This window comes from Eurytemora carolleeae, unplaced genomic scaffold (assembly GCF_000591075.1).
Source record: "Eurytemora carolleeae unplaced genomic scaffold, Eaff_2.0 scaffold1151, whole genome shotgun sequence".
Lineage (NCBI taxonomy): Eukaryota > Metazoa > Arthropoda > Copepoda > Calanoida > Temoridae > Eurytemora > Eurytemora carolleeae.
In genome coordinates, this window is record NW_019397083.1 from 94,277 (window position 1) to 108,551 (window position 14,275).

Below are 14,275 nucleotides of genomic sequence, written 5' to 3' on the forward strand. Positions count from 1 at the left end.
TATTTAATTGCCACTGAGACTGCACCCTATGTAAGAATTATTGAGGCAAGACATTCCTTTTATTTTTTTAAATTTTTTTATCCCTTGTCTACAATGCATAGATCTAAAAAAGAAAAACAGAAAACAGGTGATGATCAGATAAAAAAAGATTCGATTCAAAAAGATACAGGGCTCAGAAAAAACAAGATCTTTTAAAAATAGTTCTTACTTGTTAACATGGCAAACTACAAGGACATTTAAAAAAATCTTTTCTTTTTCTTTTCAAAATTAGCCGAAGTAAGATTGAAGAATGAACCAACAAGAAAAAAATGAATAACAAGAAATATAAAAATCTCAAAATATTTCTATCTGATATCATACAAATATTTTAAAATATTGTAAAATTTAAATAAAATAAATTATTAAAGTTACCAAGAGAGTCCCTCCCATTTAAGGTTTCCAGTCAAAAATTTTTGCATGAAAATCGTGCAAAAATTGCGCAAAGATTTGCTTACGTACCGACTATTACACCGGCAATCAATCTCAAGTAGTAACTAAGTTACTCAAGAATTAATTAATCATTTTCACATTTGCTAATCATCAGTCTGGTCAGGCGTGCAACTAGGGGGGTAGGCATGCCCCTCCCTTAAGAAGGCTTGCCCCCCCAGTAGGGGGGGAGGCAAGAATACCCTGTTTTGCAATCTGGATTAAGGGGGGCATGCCCCTCCCTTAAGAAGGCTTGCCCTACAAGGGGGTGGCAAGAAGTCCACCCTGTTTTGCAATTTAGCAATTCATGAATTCCTGGGAGAGGGAAAGGGGGTTTATTAAGTATTTTTAGATATTTTCACTATCAGATCTGCCACTTATTATGATATTGCAAAAACGACCTGTATTCATGCAAATATCATGAACAAATTCTTAAATTTCGTATTAATGAAAAATTTCGTGCAAGAAAAATTTATTTATTTCGAATAAATACGCAATTCCATGCAAAATTTGTTTGGTATTGATACGAAAATGATGCGGAATTTCGTGCAAAACCACTTTTGCACAAGAGAACTGACTGTTTCGTGGAAACCCTACTCCCGTTTCTAAATGTTAATTTTAAATAACGGGCAAAATTTCAAATTTCCCGGCTTCTGATATACAACTCTGATTGGTTGAATTTATACACTTTTCAGGATACAAGTACAAGATTAAGAAAAAAATAGGATCAAGCATTGATCTTGATATCCACCATTCCAAAGTTTCCAGCTCTGAAAAATTATAAAACATAGTTTAACTCGTTATCTCTTACATTAAAGTTGTTCATTGTATGTACACTTCAAGGGACTGTTATTATGATTTCAACCGAAACAAATTATCATTAGCACTAATTGCGTTATCAAGTAAAAGCATTTTGTAGTTGATTTAAATACGTAAGTGTACTTTTGAAAAAAGTTAAAACGCAAAAATATTTCGCGGATTTCTTTTATTAAAAATACGTTCCCGATCCGTTCAAAGGGTATGCCACCTCGACATTTTTTGGGCTATACGATCAAACCAACAAAAAAATACAAGTTTGAAATGTCTAAGGTCTGTGACATTAGGTCTCAAAGATAATGATATTAGAATATCTGAGACTGTGGTAAAAATTCCTTTACAATTTGAAATCCGCGAAACCGGAGTATCATTGTCTCAAATTGGTAGTTAAACGTTAGACAAAACTTCATAAACAGACTCTTTAATTTTTGTTCTTTCCTTGATATTCCATGAACAAATTTAGAGCAAACAAGAAAATTTATTTTAACCAAAAATTCTAAGTTTGTTCAAGCTTCGTCTTGGATTTAATTTCTGTTCAGTGTGTTCAAGATACAAATCTATTCATTAATTTAAAAATTTCAAGTCTGAGTTCCTATGTCTGATACAAGTCTAATATGAAGCAAATATTTACTAAAGTTTTGGGCCCGGGAATATCAGAGTTAAAAGTTTTATCTCACATTTCCAAGATTATGATAGAAATTTTATGTATCTTAAACTTGCTGGGAGGGCTTGTCTTTTCTTAATAATTAGAAAAAGTCAATTTTTCCAGGGCCCATGTCTAGCTAGTACAGGGAGGAGTTGTATATGTAGACGAAATCATATATTTGAGATAAAACAGTTCTTCAGTATAAGACAACATGTCTTACGAATATATACCCAACCATCTCGGAAATTTGTCTCTAGCAAAATACAAACGTAAGTTTTTATAAGAATGGGACAAAAATCTTTCAAATAATTCTAAGCATTATAAATTTTATTACTCTTAATATATACTAGCTTGGGAACCCAGCGTTGCCCATGTTACTCATAGTAACTCCCAACGTTTACCCACGCTTGGTCTTAAATTGCGATTTTAGCTATTTTTCCCCATAAAATTCGACACACAAAGTTCCCCAATCAAAATTTGAGCCAAATCGGTAAAGTCAAACAAAGAAACAGAGATTACCACTAGATTACTACTTTATATATAGATAAATCAAGATATCAAACAAAACATGTTGGAAGATGGATGTAAACTAGATTACTACTTTATATATAGATAAATCAAGATATCAAACAAAACATGTTGGAAGATGGATGTAAACTAGATTACTACTTTATATTATTCAATATAGGCACTGCTGCGAGGCCAACAGGAGGTTATCTTGAGTCAGCTATAATAATAAATTTTCCGTCCTGTTATGGAACATTATCCAACCATCCCTCATCAACCTTTTCGCCTATATCAAATCTCTCCGACTCTTCCATCTCAACCTTCCAGAACCATCTGTACTCAGACGCCACTCCTCTGTCTGAAATTTCAAAAATCTCAAATGTTTCTAAAATGCCTAGTCCTTGTTTGAACTCTTCTTCTTCAAATCTCTCAAAAATCTCAAATTTATCTCAGTTTTTAAATCCTTCGAAAGAATTAAAAACTCTCAGCTCTCCCATCTACCAAACAGCATTTAGAAACAGAATAAAATCAGGTTAAATCTTTAAAATATAATCATTTATAATAACTTTAGGTGAATTTAAAGGGACTGTACGCGTAATCTTAAGTTTCCCTCCATGCAAACATGACAATGCCCGAAAACGTGAAAAGGTGACTTGCGCATTTCTATTGCAGGAAAGCATATATGAAATATCAAAATTAAACACTTTAAAACCTTGATAAAAGATAAAGGTTTACAATTCTTATAAAGAAGTTTGAAAAATACTTTGTTTTAAATAAAAAAATTCCTTAGTTATGAATTGTAATGAATTCTTAAATCGGTTAAAACTAAGTAATTTATGTAATCTTTTCAGGTTCTCTTGGTTCTGATTCTTCTGAGTTATTTTCTCCGTCTGCTCCCACAATTCTCAACCCTACTCCGGTCCTGATTCAACCACATGAGTTCTCCTATACCCCTGTATCTACTGGATGTGAGTTAGTGCGGACTACTGAGGTACCTAGAGAAAACTACTCTTATGAAACCCCTGGAAAGAGTGCTAGATATAACTCAGAACCAGGAACTGTGATTAAAAGGTAAGACTAAGAATTTATGTATGTTGCAATTCTGACCAAACCTCAAGTATTTACTTTATAAGGAGTTTATAGGATCCATCAGGGTTCAGGTAAATTTAAAATTCGATGATGGTGATGGACCAAACCTCTGTAGAGTAAAAAAGTAGATGTTAATTCCACATTCATTGAAAATATATTTCGGTCTGGGTTGACCCTCGTTGCAGTTCTAACGATATAATAACCATCAAAATCGGTAAAAAAATTTTAATTTTTTTTTGTTAAAAATTACAAGAAAACAAAGAAACAAAAAAGATTATTCAAAATAAAAATTTGAGCTGTCAAATGAACATAAGGGAAACTAACTCAGATTATGAGATGGAAAAAAGATAATTTGCAAATATTCACAAAAAAAAATGTTTTAAGCCAATTATTATTCCTTGAGATTGTTTTTGTCAAAAAGGTTAAAAACAAACTGTTTAGATGTATGGGTATAAAGTGATGGTGGGGGTTGAACTAAATAACGAACTTTTGCGAAAATCGGGGGAAGGGGGGGCGGCTTTTTTCAGGAGGGGTATTTAAACCTTTTAAAAATTGGACATAAAAAACTCTTTTTTATGTTAAAATCATTATTATTTAAGGAACTAATTGCTTGCTATTGCTTGCTTTAAGCTCTTGCTTGTGTAATTCTTAGATTTTTGCAACTTTTAGGATTAGAAAATTAGATCTGCTTTTTTAATTAAATAACCTGATTGCTTACTCTTCAGTCCTTTCAGAAAAATCTTTGATAAATCTGAAAAATTGCGCATTTATCTCTATTTTTAATTGTTTGATCAAATTACATCAATTGAATTTTCAGTCCGTCCTAGGACAAGTAGGATAATCAATCAATCAAAAACAGTCAATCAATCAACCAATAATAATTTGATTTGTCTAGGTGTACACTCACATAGATTCAGCCTCCTTATAAACAGTCTCATCAATTTTTAAGACAGGGCTGACTTTGAAGTGTCGCAACGCCCTAAGCTTTGATTTTACCGCTCTAACTCACTTATGCTTTTCTGTAGCCCTTTACATGTACATTTTAGCACTGTAAAGCACTTTTTGTTAGATTTGGTTTTTTAGAAGTAATTGGCAAAATTCTCAACGATTTTTGCTTGAGAGCGTGAGACCATTAAATCGCAGTGCACTTGAGTTGAACTATAAAACTCTTATCTTTTGTCTAGCTTCTCCATTTTGTACATTTAACTGAATAAACTTAATTTTAGACTTTGCAATGTACGTTATATAAGTGTTAAAAGTTTAAAATAATTAGATCATTTTATATATTTTTGACTCCCTATAGTGCTATAAAACATTTAGTAAGACTCATCGAAGTTTTTGCCTTTTTCACATTTTATGATGAAATTAAAAATATTTTTTTAGATTTGTGAGTATGGAAGGGCAAAGGAGAAAAAGATTGCGTAAACTTAAAGTAGATAAGGTAATTCTTTAAAAATTCTTTTATAATTATAGTTCAATTTCTTCTCCGTCTCATTAAATCTTATAGATTATTCTTTTATGGTCTATCTTTCAATATGTTTATTTTAGAGTCCTGAAAAGTTTTTTAAACTGATTAAACCCTTCAACCTCCCTTTTCTATAAACGCCCCTGCCTTTATGTATCTATCTACTCCAGTCTATACATCTAAAACTATCTATTTTCTGTATAGTATATATCTAGGTAACCCGGAGTTTCCTAGAGATGGTTTACAATGAGTCCAAATATCCAGGTTCAAGGATGAAGAGAAGATTAGAACTCCAGTGTCACCTCGACATAGAGACCATTCAGATATGGTTCAGCTCCAGGTACAATAGATAGATAGATAGATAGATAGATAGATAGATAGATAGATAGTAGATAGATAGATAGATAGATAGATAGATAGATAGATAGATAGATAGATAGATAGATAGATAGATAGAAAGATTGATAGATAGATAGAGATATAGAAAGACAGATAGATAGATAGATAGTTAGATGGATAGATGTTAAGTTCTTATCCCGAAATTAAATATTTGGCAAAATAGTTAAATTTTACCCATTCAATTTTTGCATTTAATAATTAATACTATGCCAAAACAACAAAAACAAACCAGCTGAAATTAGAATACTAAACTAGTTGTCAACAGCTCTGTAACTTTCAAATTTTGTAAAATATTATTTTCAAATCTGATTTTATTCAGGCGGCAAAGAGAGGTGAGATGGAATAATAGATCTGAACAATAAGAAGAGTACAGAAAGTACAGAAAGTACAGCAAGTACAGCAACTAAACCTACAGCAACTACTTCAAGTTTAGCAACTACATCGAGTACAGCAATTACATCAAGTACAGGAACTACGCCAAGGAGAGTAACTAAATCAAGTACAGGTACTACACCTTCAGCAACTACATCAAGTGCAGAAACTACATCAAGTATAGGAACTATACCAAGTACAGGAACTGTATCAAGCACGGGAACTACATCAAGTACAGGAACTACATCAAGTACAGGAACTACATCAAGTAAAGGAACTTCAGAAAGCACAGGAACTACACCAAGTAAAGGAACTATAGCAAGGATAGGAACTACATCAAGTACAAGAAGTACACAAAGTACAGGAACTAAAACTATAGGAACTATATCAAGCAAAGGAACTACAGCAACCACAGGAACTGCATCAAGTACAGGAATTATATCAAGTACAGGAACTACATCAAGTAAAGGAACTACATCAAGTACGGAACAACAGCAAGTACAGGAACTAAACCTACAGGAACTACATCAAGTACAGGAAGTACAGCACTAGCAGCAAATACAGCAAGTAAAGCAAGCACATTATGCTACAGCAAGTGCATTTGACTCTCAAAACTGAATATTTGTAAAAAAGAAAACTTATAATATGTAAAGTTAAAATTAAATGTACATTTTGGTAAAAATTTCTTAAACTTGCAATATGTTAAAATCTGAGAATATGCAATTTATAATATGTATAAACAAAGCTTTTAAAGGCGCTTCGCGCCCCTATATCTGGTCATAATTTTAAGCCTGTTTCTTTCATATGCAGGCATTTACTCCTAGAACACATTGTTTTATTAACAATAACAAAACTGCCTCATAGATTCTCTTGCTTTTATTAGTATTCAAAAACAAAACTCATTTGAAAACGAAATTGTGTACTTCAGGCCAGCATTAAACCACCATTAAACCATGGCAGGTTCCAAACAAAGGAATAAAGTCTTTGTCACAAACTCTGGTTTTCTAATCCCTTTTTCCAACTCATTGTCGTAGATCTTTGATATTTCAAACAATTAAGAATATTGATCAAATAACCTAAGCTTTACATATCAAAGATTTACAAGTGTATCAGGTTGCACAGATGTAGGGATTCAAAAATTTGAGTTTGTGGCGCAGGCTCAATTTCTTTGTGGCGTTATCCGGTAATCAGGTTGTTATCAGTGCAGTTTATTACAGCTTTAAAGGAAAACAAATATTCCATGTGGCATGTCCATGTGAACCTTGATATATTCAGAGAAAAGGCGACATGATCAATTGTAGTATTTTAAGAATTTGATGCATGGTTACTCCTACCAAACTCTTCACCCCTTTCTCTGGGTCGTGGCAGTATATAGAACCTGGAGATTGAGATTAGTGCACCAGGATCTTTGAACAGTACAGACCTAGGGCTAATCCTCCGCTTAAAAAATAAAACTATGAAGCTGATAAATCCTATTCATTTATACTCTGAGAGATATCTACAGAAAGAGCTTGTAAAGGGATTTAAAAGAACAATTAGTGTACGAGAATTCAGATTGAAATATTTGTGCACACCCTAACCATGGGAGCAAATGATTTATCTCGAAATCCCTAGGATTTACATCTAGATTGTAGTGGATTGAACCCATCAATCATTACACGATTCCCACTGATATCCTTTAAATCATCGTCTAATGCAAAAATGATATTATTAATGTTGAATTACAGTTTCTTTAGAAGTACTTTGCGGATTTCTGTAGATGATCCAAAGATGAAAATTAACAGAATTTAATACTTTTAAGATAAAATAACGTTAATATCTACCTCACTGTTGCGTAGATAAAGGTGTAAATCATTGTAAACTTAGGTTTATTTGAAGTACCGGACTGATCTTGGGACCATCTAGAGAGTAAATTGTACAGTATATATTCAGACTAAATAAGGCAATTCGGGATAGTACGCTACATTAACCATATCCTTTTAGTGTGTTCAATGTGAAATGGTACCACTGTGAATCGAGCATTCCCATTTTAAGAAAAAAGGTTACTCCTCTTAAAATATTTTATTGACGTTGTTTAATTTTCTCATGCCCTGCAAAGTGCAGATACCGCTAAATATTTTACAATCAGAACAAACAACACAGTGTTTAGGTTGGAGATCGGTTTCCGCATCTGTCGGTTTCCAAATCCCCCGATGTTATTAAACTTTCTTGCTTCCAGATACTTTTAGAGAACTGTTTCTAAGTTTGAAGCAGGGGGATGCATTTTATTATTTAATTTCTATTTCCGTTTTAAATTTAAAGTTTTAATCTATTTTATAAAACCACTCGAAAGTCTAAAAATCTTGTAATATGATATGAAAATATTCATTCGCAGTTTAGAGAACACTTTTTAGAATCAGGAAATTATATTTTATTGTAATAATTTGAGACTGATTTGGGACCAATTTGGAACTAATTTTTGGGAATAATTATTTGGAGTCATTTGGGAGTTATTTGGGAGCAATTTGGGTATGACTTGGGACTTCGAGTTGGAATTGATTTGAAACTTATTTGGGGCCAATTTGAGATTAAGGAAATTGATTCTACACCACTAAGTCAATTTTTCTAATCTCTATATCTTTGAAACTTTTAGGTGTAAATCTTATGCTATTCATTTTATCTAACAGAATACGAATAGCTTCAAATATCTAATATCTTCGACATCGGGTTTCAAAGAAATAGCGAATAAAAGATCAGAGTTTGTGACAAAAACTCAGTTCCTTTAGACTTTATTTGTGATATGTTTGCTTTTAATTTTTTTTTTTTTTTTTTCTACGGTAAAGACGACTTTTTAATTTAAGTTATAATTGTCGCAAAGCTTTTTAAATTGACAACTTTTCTTTGTTTCCATACTTTTGTGTGTATACAATATCCATGCTGTTTAAAAGAAAGTCACTTCATTATATTTATATAATCACCTACTACCGTATTTAAGGTAAATATGAATAAATAGAATTAACCAAAATGGCCGGTGCATGGTCACTGGGTTTGGGCCAAATTTTCTTGAAAATACCTGAAATCAGAAAAATCTGCAAAAGCTTTAAAACGTTGCATACGGCATGTATAAGCAGGTGCGGGTTTGTAACACTTTTGAATATTTTAATCCCAAAAAATATAATCATAATTAATCCTTCACAGTTGAAACTATTTTCTGTTCCAAGGATTGTTCCGAGCTATTCGCCTTGTTTTGTATGTTTAATCTTTAATTTCAATTTGGAGATTTTATTTATGCAAAAATAGGAAAAACATTTGTAGAGGCAATGCTTCAATAAAAAAGGAATGAAAATAAAAGAAAAGATTGAAATGTTAAGAATTTTTAAATTAGTTTTGAATAAACATGAAGGGGAGAAAAGGATGGAACTGTGAAACCTGAAAGTTATTTCTAGGGTTCCTCGCACAAAATGAAACCTGAAAGTTAAATCCAGGGTGCCACGTACAAAATGAAACCTGGAGGTTAAATCTAGGGTTCCTCGTACAAAATGAAACCTGGAGGTTAAATCTGGGGTTCCTCGTACAAAATGAAACCTGAAAGTTAAATCCAGGGTTTCTCGTACAAAATGAAACCTGGAGGTTTAATCTAGGGTTCCTCGTACAGAATGAAACCTGAAAGTTAAATCCAGGGTTCCTTAAACAACATGAAACCTCGAGGTTAAATCCAGGGTTCCTCGTACAAAATGAAACCTGAAAGTTAAATCCAGGGTTCCTCGTACAAAATTAAACCTGAAAGTTAAATCCAGGGTTCCTCGTACAACATGAAACCTGAAAGTTAAATCCAGGGTTACTCGTACAAAATGAAACCTAAAAGTTAAATCTAGGGTTCCTCGCACAACATGAAACCTGAAAGTTAAATCTAGGGTTCCTCGTACAAAATGAAACCTGAAAGTTAAATCTAGGGCTCCTCGCACAACATGAAACCTCGGGGTTAAATCCGGGGTTCATTGTGCACCAATAACCTCGAGGTTAAATCCTGGGTTCGCCGTACATCATAAGACCTCGAGGTTAAATCCGGGAATTCCTCGTACATCAAGAACCTCGAGGTTAAATCCACGGTTCCTCGTACAACATAAAAACCTCAAGGTTTATCCAAGGTTCTATGTACAACATGAAACTTCAAGGTTTATCCAAGGTTCTATGTACAACATGAAACCTCAAGGTTTATCCAAGGTTCTATGTACAACATAAACCTAATTATCGCGTTTTGCCAAAAAAAACCCTGGTTCCTAGTAAATATCGTGGATTTTCAATAATTTCTCTTCAATTTCAAAGTTTAAGATTTTTTAAAGTTATTAATCAACACTTTGTATAATCAATTGGAAAGTCCAAATATTTAAAAATCCACGAGAAAAAAAAGTTGGTTCCCGAGCAACAGTTGATTTGTTATTTTGATGATTTCGGATTATTCTGGTCATCGTGGATTTTGAAACGATATAATACGCTAATTGTCTCTTAATCTACTAAATGGGATTCATATTATTTATAATACAAAAATTCTGTTGATTTAATGAGACTTTACGCGTAATTTCAAGTCACCTTCCATTTAAATTACGCTTACAGTCCCTTTTATTACGAAATAGTTTTATAAAAACTCTTTTGTGCCTGAACATTTGTGAGAACTCCTGTTTTTAATTGAGTGGACGAATTCATTCTTATTTTATTTAATACAGACTTTAGAATGCCCGGATCTCGGCTTCTAACCTGTTCCAGATTATTTATATAAATGGCTGCCTCCCGGAAAATGGTCACATGGAAAAAGAAAAATGCTAGAACAGAGATTCGTTTCAGGGTTAATTTGTTCTAATTCAAGGTTTCTAGAGATCCTTGATAGCATGCAACAAAAACTGGTAATGATGTACATAAATAGAAAACATAGGTTTGGAATGAGAAGAATAGGAAGAAGTGTAACAGAAGAATAGGCTGGAGAAAGAAAGGATAGTCGGGGATAAAGAAAGGATAGTCAATGAAAGGATATTCAGGAAAAGAAATTATAGTCGGGATAAGAAAAGTTAGGCATGGGAAAGGAAGGATAGATAGGGGAAATAAAGGATAGTCAAGGAAAGAAAGGATAGTCAGGGGAAAGAAAGGATAGTCAGGAGAAAGGAAGGATAATCTGGTGAAAGAAAGGATAAAGAAAGTATATGCAGGGGAAAGAAAGGAGAGTAAGGATAAAGAAACGATAGCCAGGATAAAGAAGTATAGGAAGCGGGAATAAAGAAAGTAAATGCAGGGGGAAACAAGGAAAATAAGGATAAACTAGCGATAGTCAGTATTGATAAAGGATATTTAAGCGAAAGAGAGGAAAGTCATGGGAAAGGAAGTATATCCAAGGGAAAGAAAGAATAGCCAGGAAAAAAGACAGGAAGGATAGTCAGGGGGAAGTAAGGATAGTCAGTGGAAAGTAAGCATAGTCAGGGGTAAATAAGGATTGTCAGGGGAAAGGAAGTATATAGTCAGGGGAAAGGAAGGATAGTCTGGGGAAAGAAAGGAAAATTAGGATAGAGAAATGATAGCCAGGATAAAGAAAGGATATTTAAGAGAAAGGGAGGATAGTCATGGGAGAGGAAGAATATTAAAGGGAAAGAAAGGATAGCCAAGAGAAAAAAAAGATAGTCAGGGGAAAGTAAGGATAGTCAGAGAAAAGTAAGGATAGTCAGGGAAAAAGAACAATAGTCTGGGTAAAAGAAGAAAGTAAATTTAAGAGAAAAGGAGGATAGTCATGGGAAAGGAAGAATATTCAAGGGAAAGAAAGAATAGCCAGGAGAAAGAAAGGATCGTTAAGGAAAGAAAGGATAGTCAAGGAAAGAAAGAAAGGATAGGTAGGGAAAGAAAAAATAATCAGGGGAAAGAAAAGATAGTCAGGGAAGGAGAGGATAGTCAGGGGAAAGGAAGGATAGTCAGAGAAAGGTAAGGATAGTCAGGGAAAAAGAACGATAGTCTGGGTAAAAGAAGAAGAGAAATTTAAGAAAAAGGGAGGATAGTCATGGGATAGGAAGAATATTCAAGGGAAAGAAAGTATAGCCAGGAGAAAGAAAGGATCGTTTAGGAAAGAAAGGATAGTCAGGGAAAGAAAGAATAGTCAGAGAAAGAAAGGATAGGTAGAGAAAGAAAAGATAATCAAGGGAAAGAAGGGATTGTCAGGGAAAGAAAGGATAGTCAGGGGAAAGGAAGGATAGTCAGAAGAAAAAAGGGAGGATAGTCATGGGAAAGGAAGAATATTCAAGGGAAAGAAAGTATAGCCAGGAGAAAGAAAGGATCGTTTAGGAAAGAAAGAATAGTCAGGGAAAGAAAGAATGATCAGAGAAAGAAAGGATAAGTAGAGAAAGAAATGATAATCAGGGGAAAGAAAGGATAGTCAGGGAAAGAAAGGATAGTCAGGGGAAAAGAAAGATAGTCTGGGGAAAAGAAGTGTAGTCAGGAAAGGAAAGATCGTAATAGGAAAGGAATGATGTAAAGAAATGATAGTCAGGGAAAGAAAGGATAGTCAAGGAAAGAAAAGATAATCAGGGGAAAGAAAGGATAGTCAGGGAAAGAAAGGATAGTCAGGGGATAAAAGGATAGTCAGAGAAAGGAAGGATAGTCAGGGTAAATGACGGATTGTCTGGGAAAAGAAAAGATAGTCAGGAGAAAGAAAGGATAGGCAGAAAAAGAAAGGATAGTCAAGGGAAAGAAAGGATAGTCAGAATAGTCAGGGGAAAGGAAGGATAGCCAGGGGAAAGGAAGGATAGTCAAGGGAAAGGAAGGATAGTTAGGAGAAAGAAAGGATAATTATGTGGAAAGAATGATAGTCAGGGGGAGAAAAGATAGTCAGAGGAAAGAAAGGATAGTCTGGATAAAGAAAAGATATTTAAAAGAAAGAAAAAATAGTCGGGGGAAAGAAAGGAAAGTAAGAATAAAGAAAAGATAGTCAAAATAAAGAGAGGATAATTTAAAGGAAAGAAAAGATATTAGTCAGCTAGGGGAAAGAAAGGAAAGTAAGAATAAAGAAAAGATAGTCAGAATAAAGAAAGGATATTTAAAAGGAAGGATATTCATGGGAAAGGGAAGAAAATCAGGGGAAAGGAAGGATAATCAGGATGAAGAAAGTATATTTAATAGAAAGGAATGATATTCAAGGGAAAGGAAGGATAATCAAGATAAAGAATGGATAATCACAGGAAAGTATAGTCAGTAGAAATAATGGACAGTCATAGGAAAGTATAGTTAGGATATAGAATTATGTAGTCATAGCCTATAGGAAAGTATAGTTAGGATAGAGAGAAGGAAAATATATTAGATTGAAAAGGAAAAAATACTGCGTTGTAGATCCCCCCCTTCCCCCTCCCCCCCCCCCACCTCCCCATTTATCTTTAGCTTGTATGTAATTGTGTTGTATGAAAAATGATAAGTGACTACTCATCTCTGTGTAAAAATACAAAAAGGCCAGTTTTGGACAGGTTACGGACAGGCTCCATTTCCTTTATTAAATCTCTGTCAGATTTTACCTTTTTCATGCATACACCCAGACATATACTTATTTTCTTCATCTTTCAACATGGCTTTCATATTTCAATTATAAAACATATATTGCATAAATCATAGAAAACCGCCCACTTTCATTTCGCAATTGTATTTGCAAAATCAAAAATAATATAGTACGGGGCGCTACAAGCACATCTTTCTAGACATATTCTTGGCAGTCATCTATTATCTTAATATTTTGAATAGAAATAAAAACGAGAAAAGATTTTGTGGATGATTTCTGATTTCAAAACATAAAGATAAATAAAAAAATTTAAGCATTGACCTTCCTTTGGGTTATGTGAGTTACTACAAAAAATAATTGGTCCTGATCGGTTTAGTCGTTTTGGAAACTGAACAAAAATTTAGAGGTAAATAAAAATTTGAACATTTAATCCACATTTTTTTAAAGTCTGAAGTTTTCAAGATGTAGATTGGGAAGGGAGGGGGGGGGGGGGTGTTACCTAAACCTATTATTATAGCTATAGGGCTATTTATGAATAAGCACCGCCCCACGTGAAACTAACAAGAAACAAAGCATCGACTTATTTTCTGTGATATTTTTATTTTTTATTAAGAATTCGTTAAATAGCCTAAAAAAACTGTTATACTTTAATATTTAGAATATATAAGAATATATAAACAAACAAAAAAGTTAATAATACGAATTACGATATATATAAAAAGGAGTTTCAAAGTAAATGCGTACTGACTTTTTAATAGGACCTCTGATTACCGTGCCCCCCCCCCCTAATCACAATCTCTGTAGCTCTGTGTAAACTAATCTGCTGAATGCAAGCAAAGTTAGAAACTTTGCTGTTTGCCGTTTTCATCAAACTTGCTCCAATTTACCCAGAACCATAATAGGAGGAATTATTTATGGTTATTAAGGATACAAACCTTACTTTTGATTGAAGTATCGACTCTAAAGCAGTCAGGGGCGGATATAAGGATTCTGTAGGGGGGGGGGGGGGAAAAAATTT

The 14,275-nt window shown here is 33.5% G+C and overlaps 1 protein-coding gene across 1 annotated transcript; it reads left to right on the forward strand.

Annotated features, from left to right (window-relative positions):
* The first annotated feature begins 1,875 nt into the window (after positions 1-1,875).
* LOC111711713 (uncharacterized) lies at positions 1,876-7,225 on the forward strand. Its single transcript, XM_023486133.1, has 6 exons — positions 1,876-2,196; positions 2,616-2,966; positions 3,286-3,505; positions 4,907-4,964; positions 5,204-5,328; positions 5,707-7,225. Exons 1-6 carry the CDS (start codon positions 2,139-2,141, stop codon positions 5,747-5,749), a joined length of 855 nt encoding a protein of 284 aa, XP_023341901.1. The 5' UTR covers positions 1,876-2,138; the 3' UTR covers positions 5,750-7,225.
* The last annotated feature ends 7,050 nt before the right edge of the window (positions 7,226-14,275 follow it).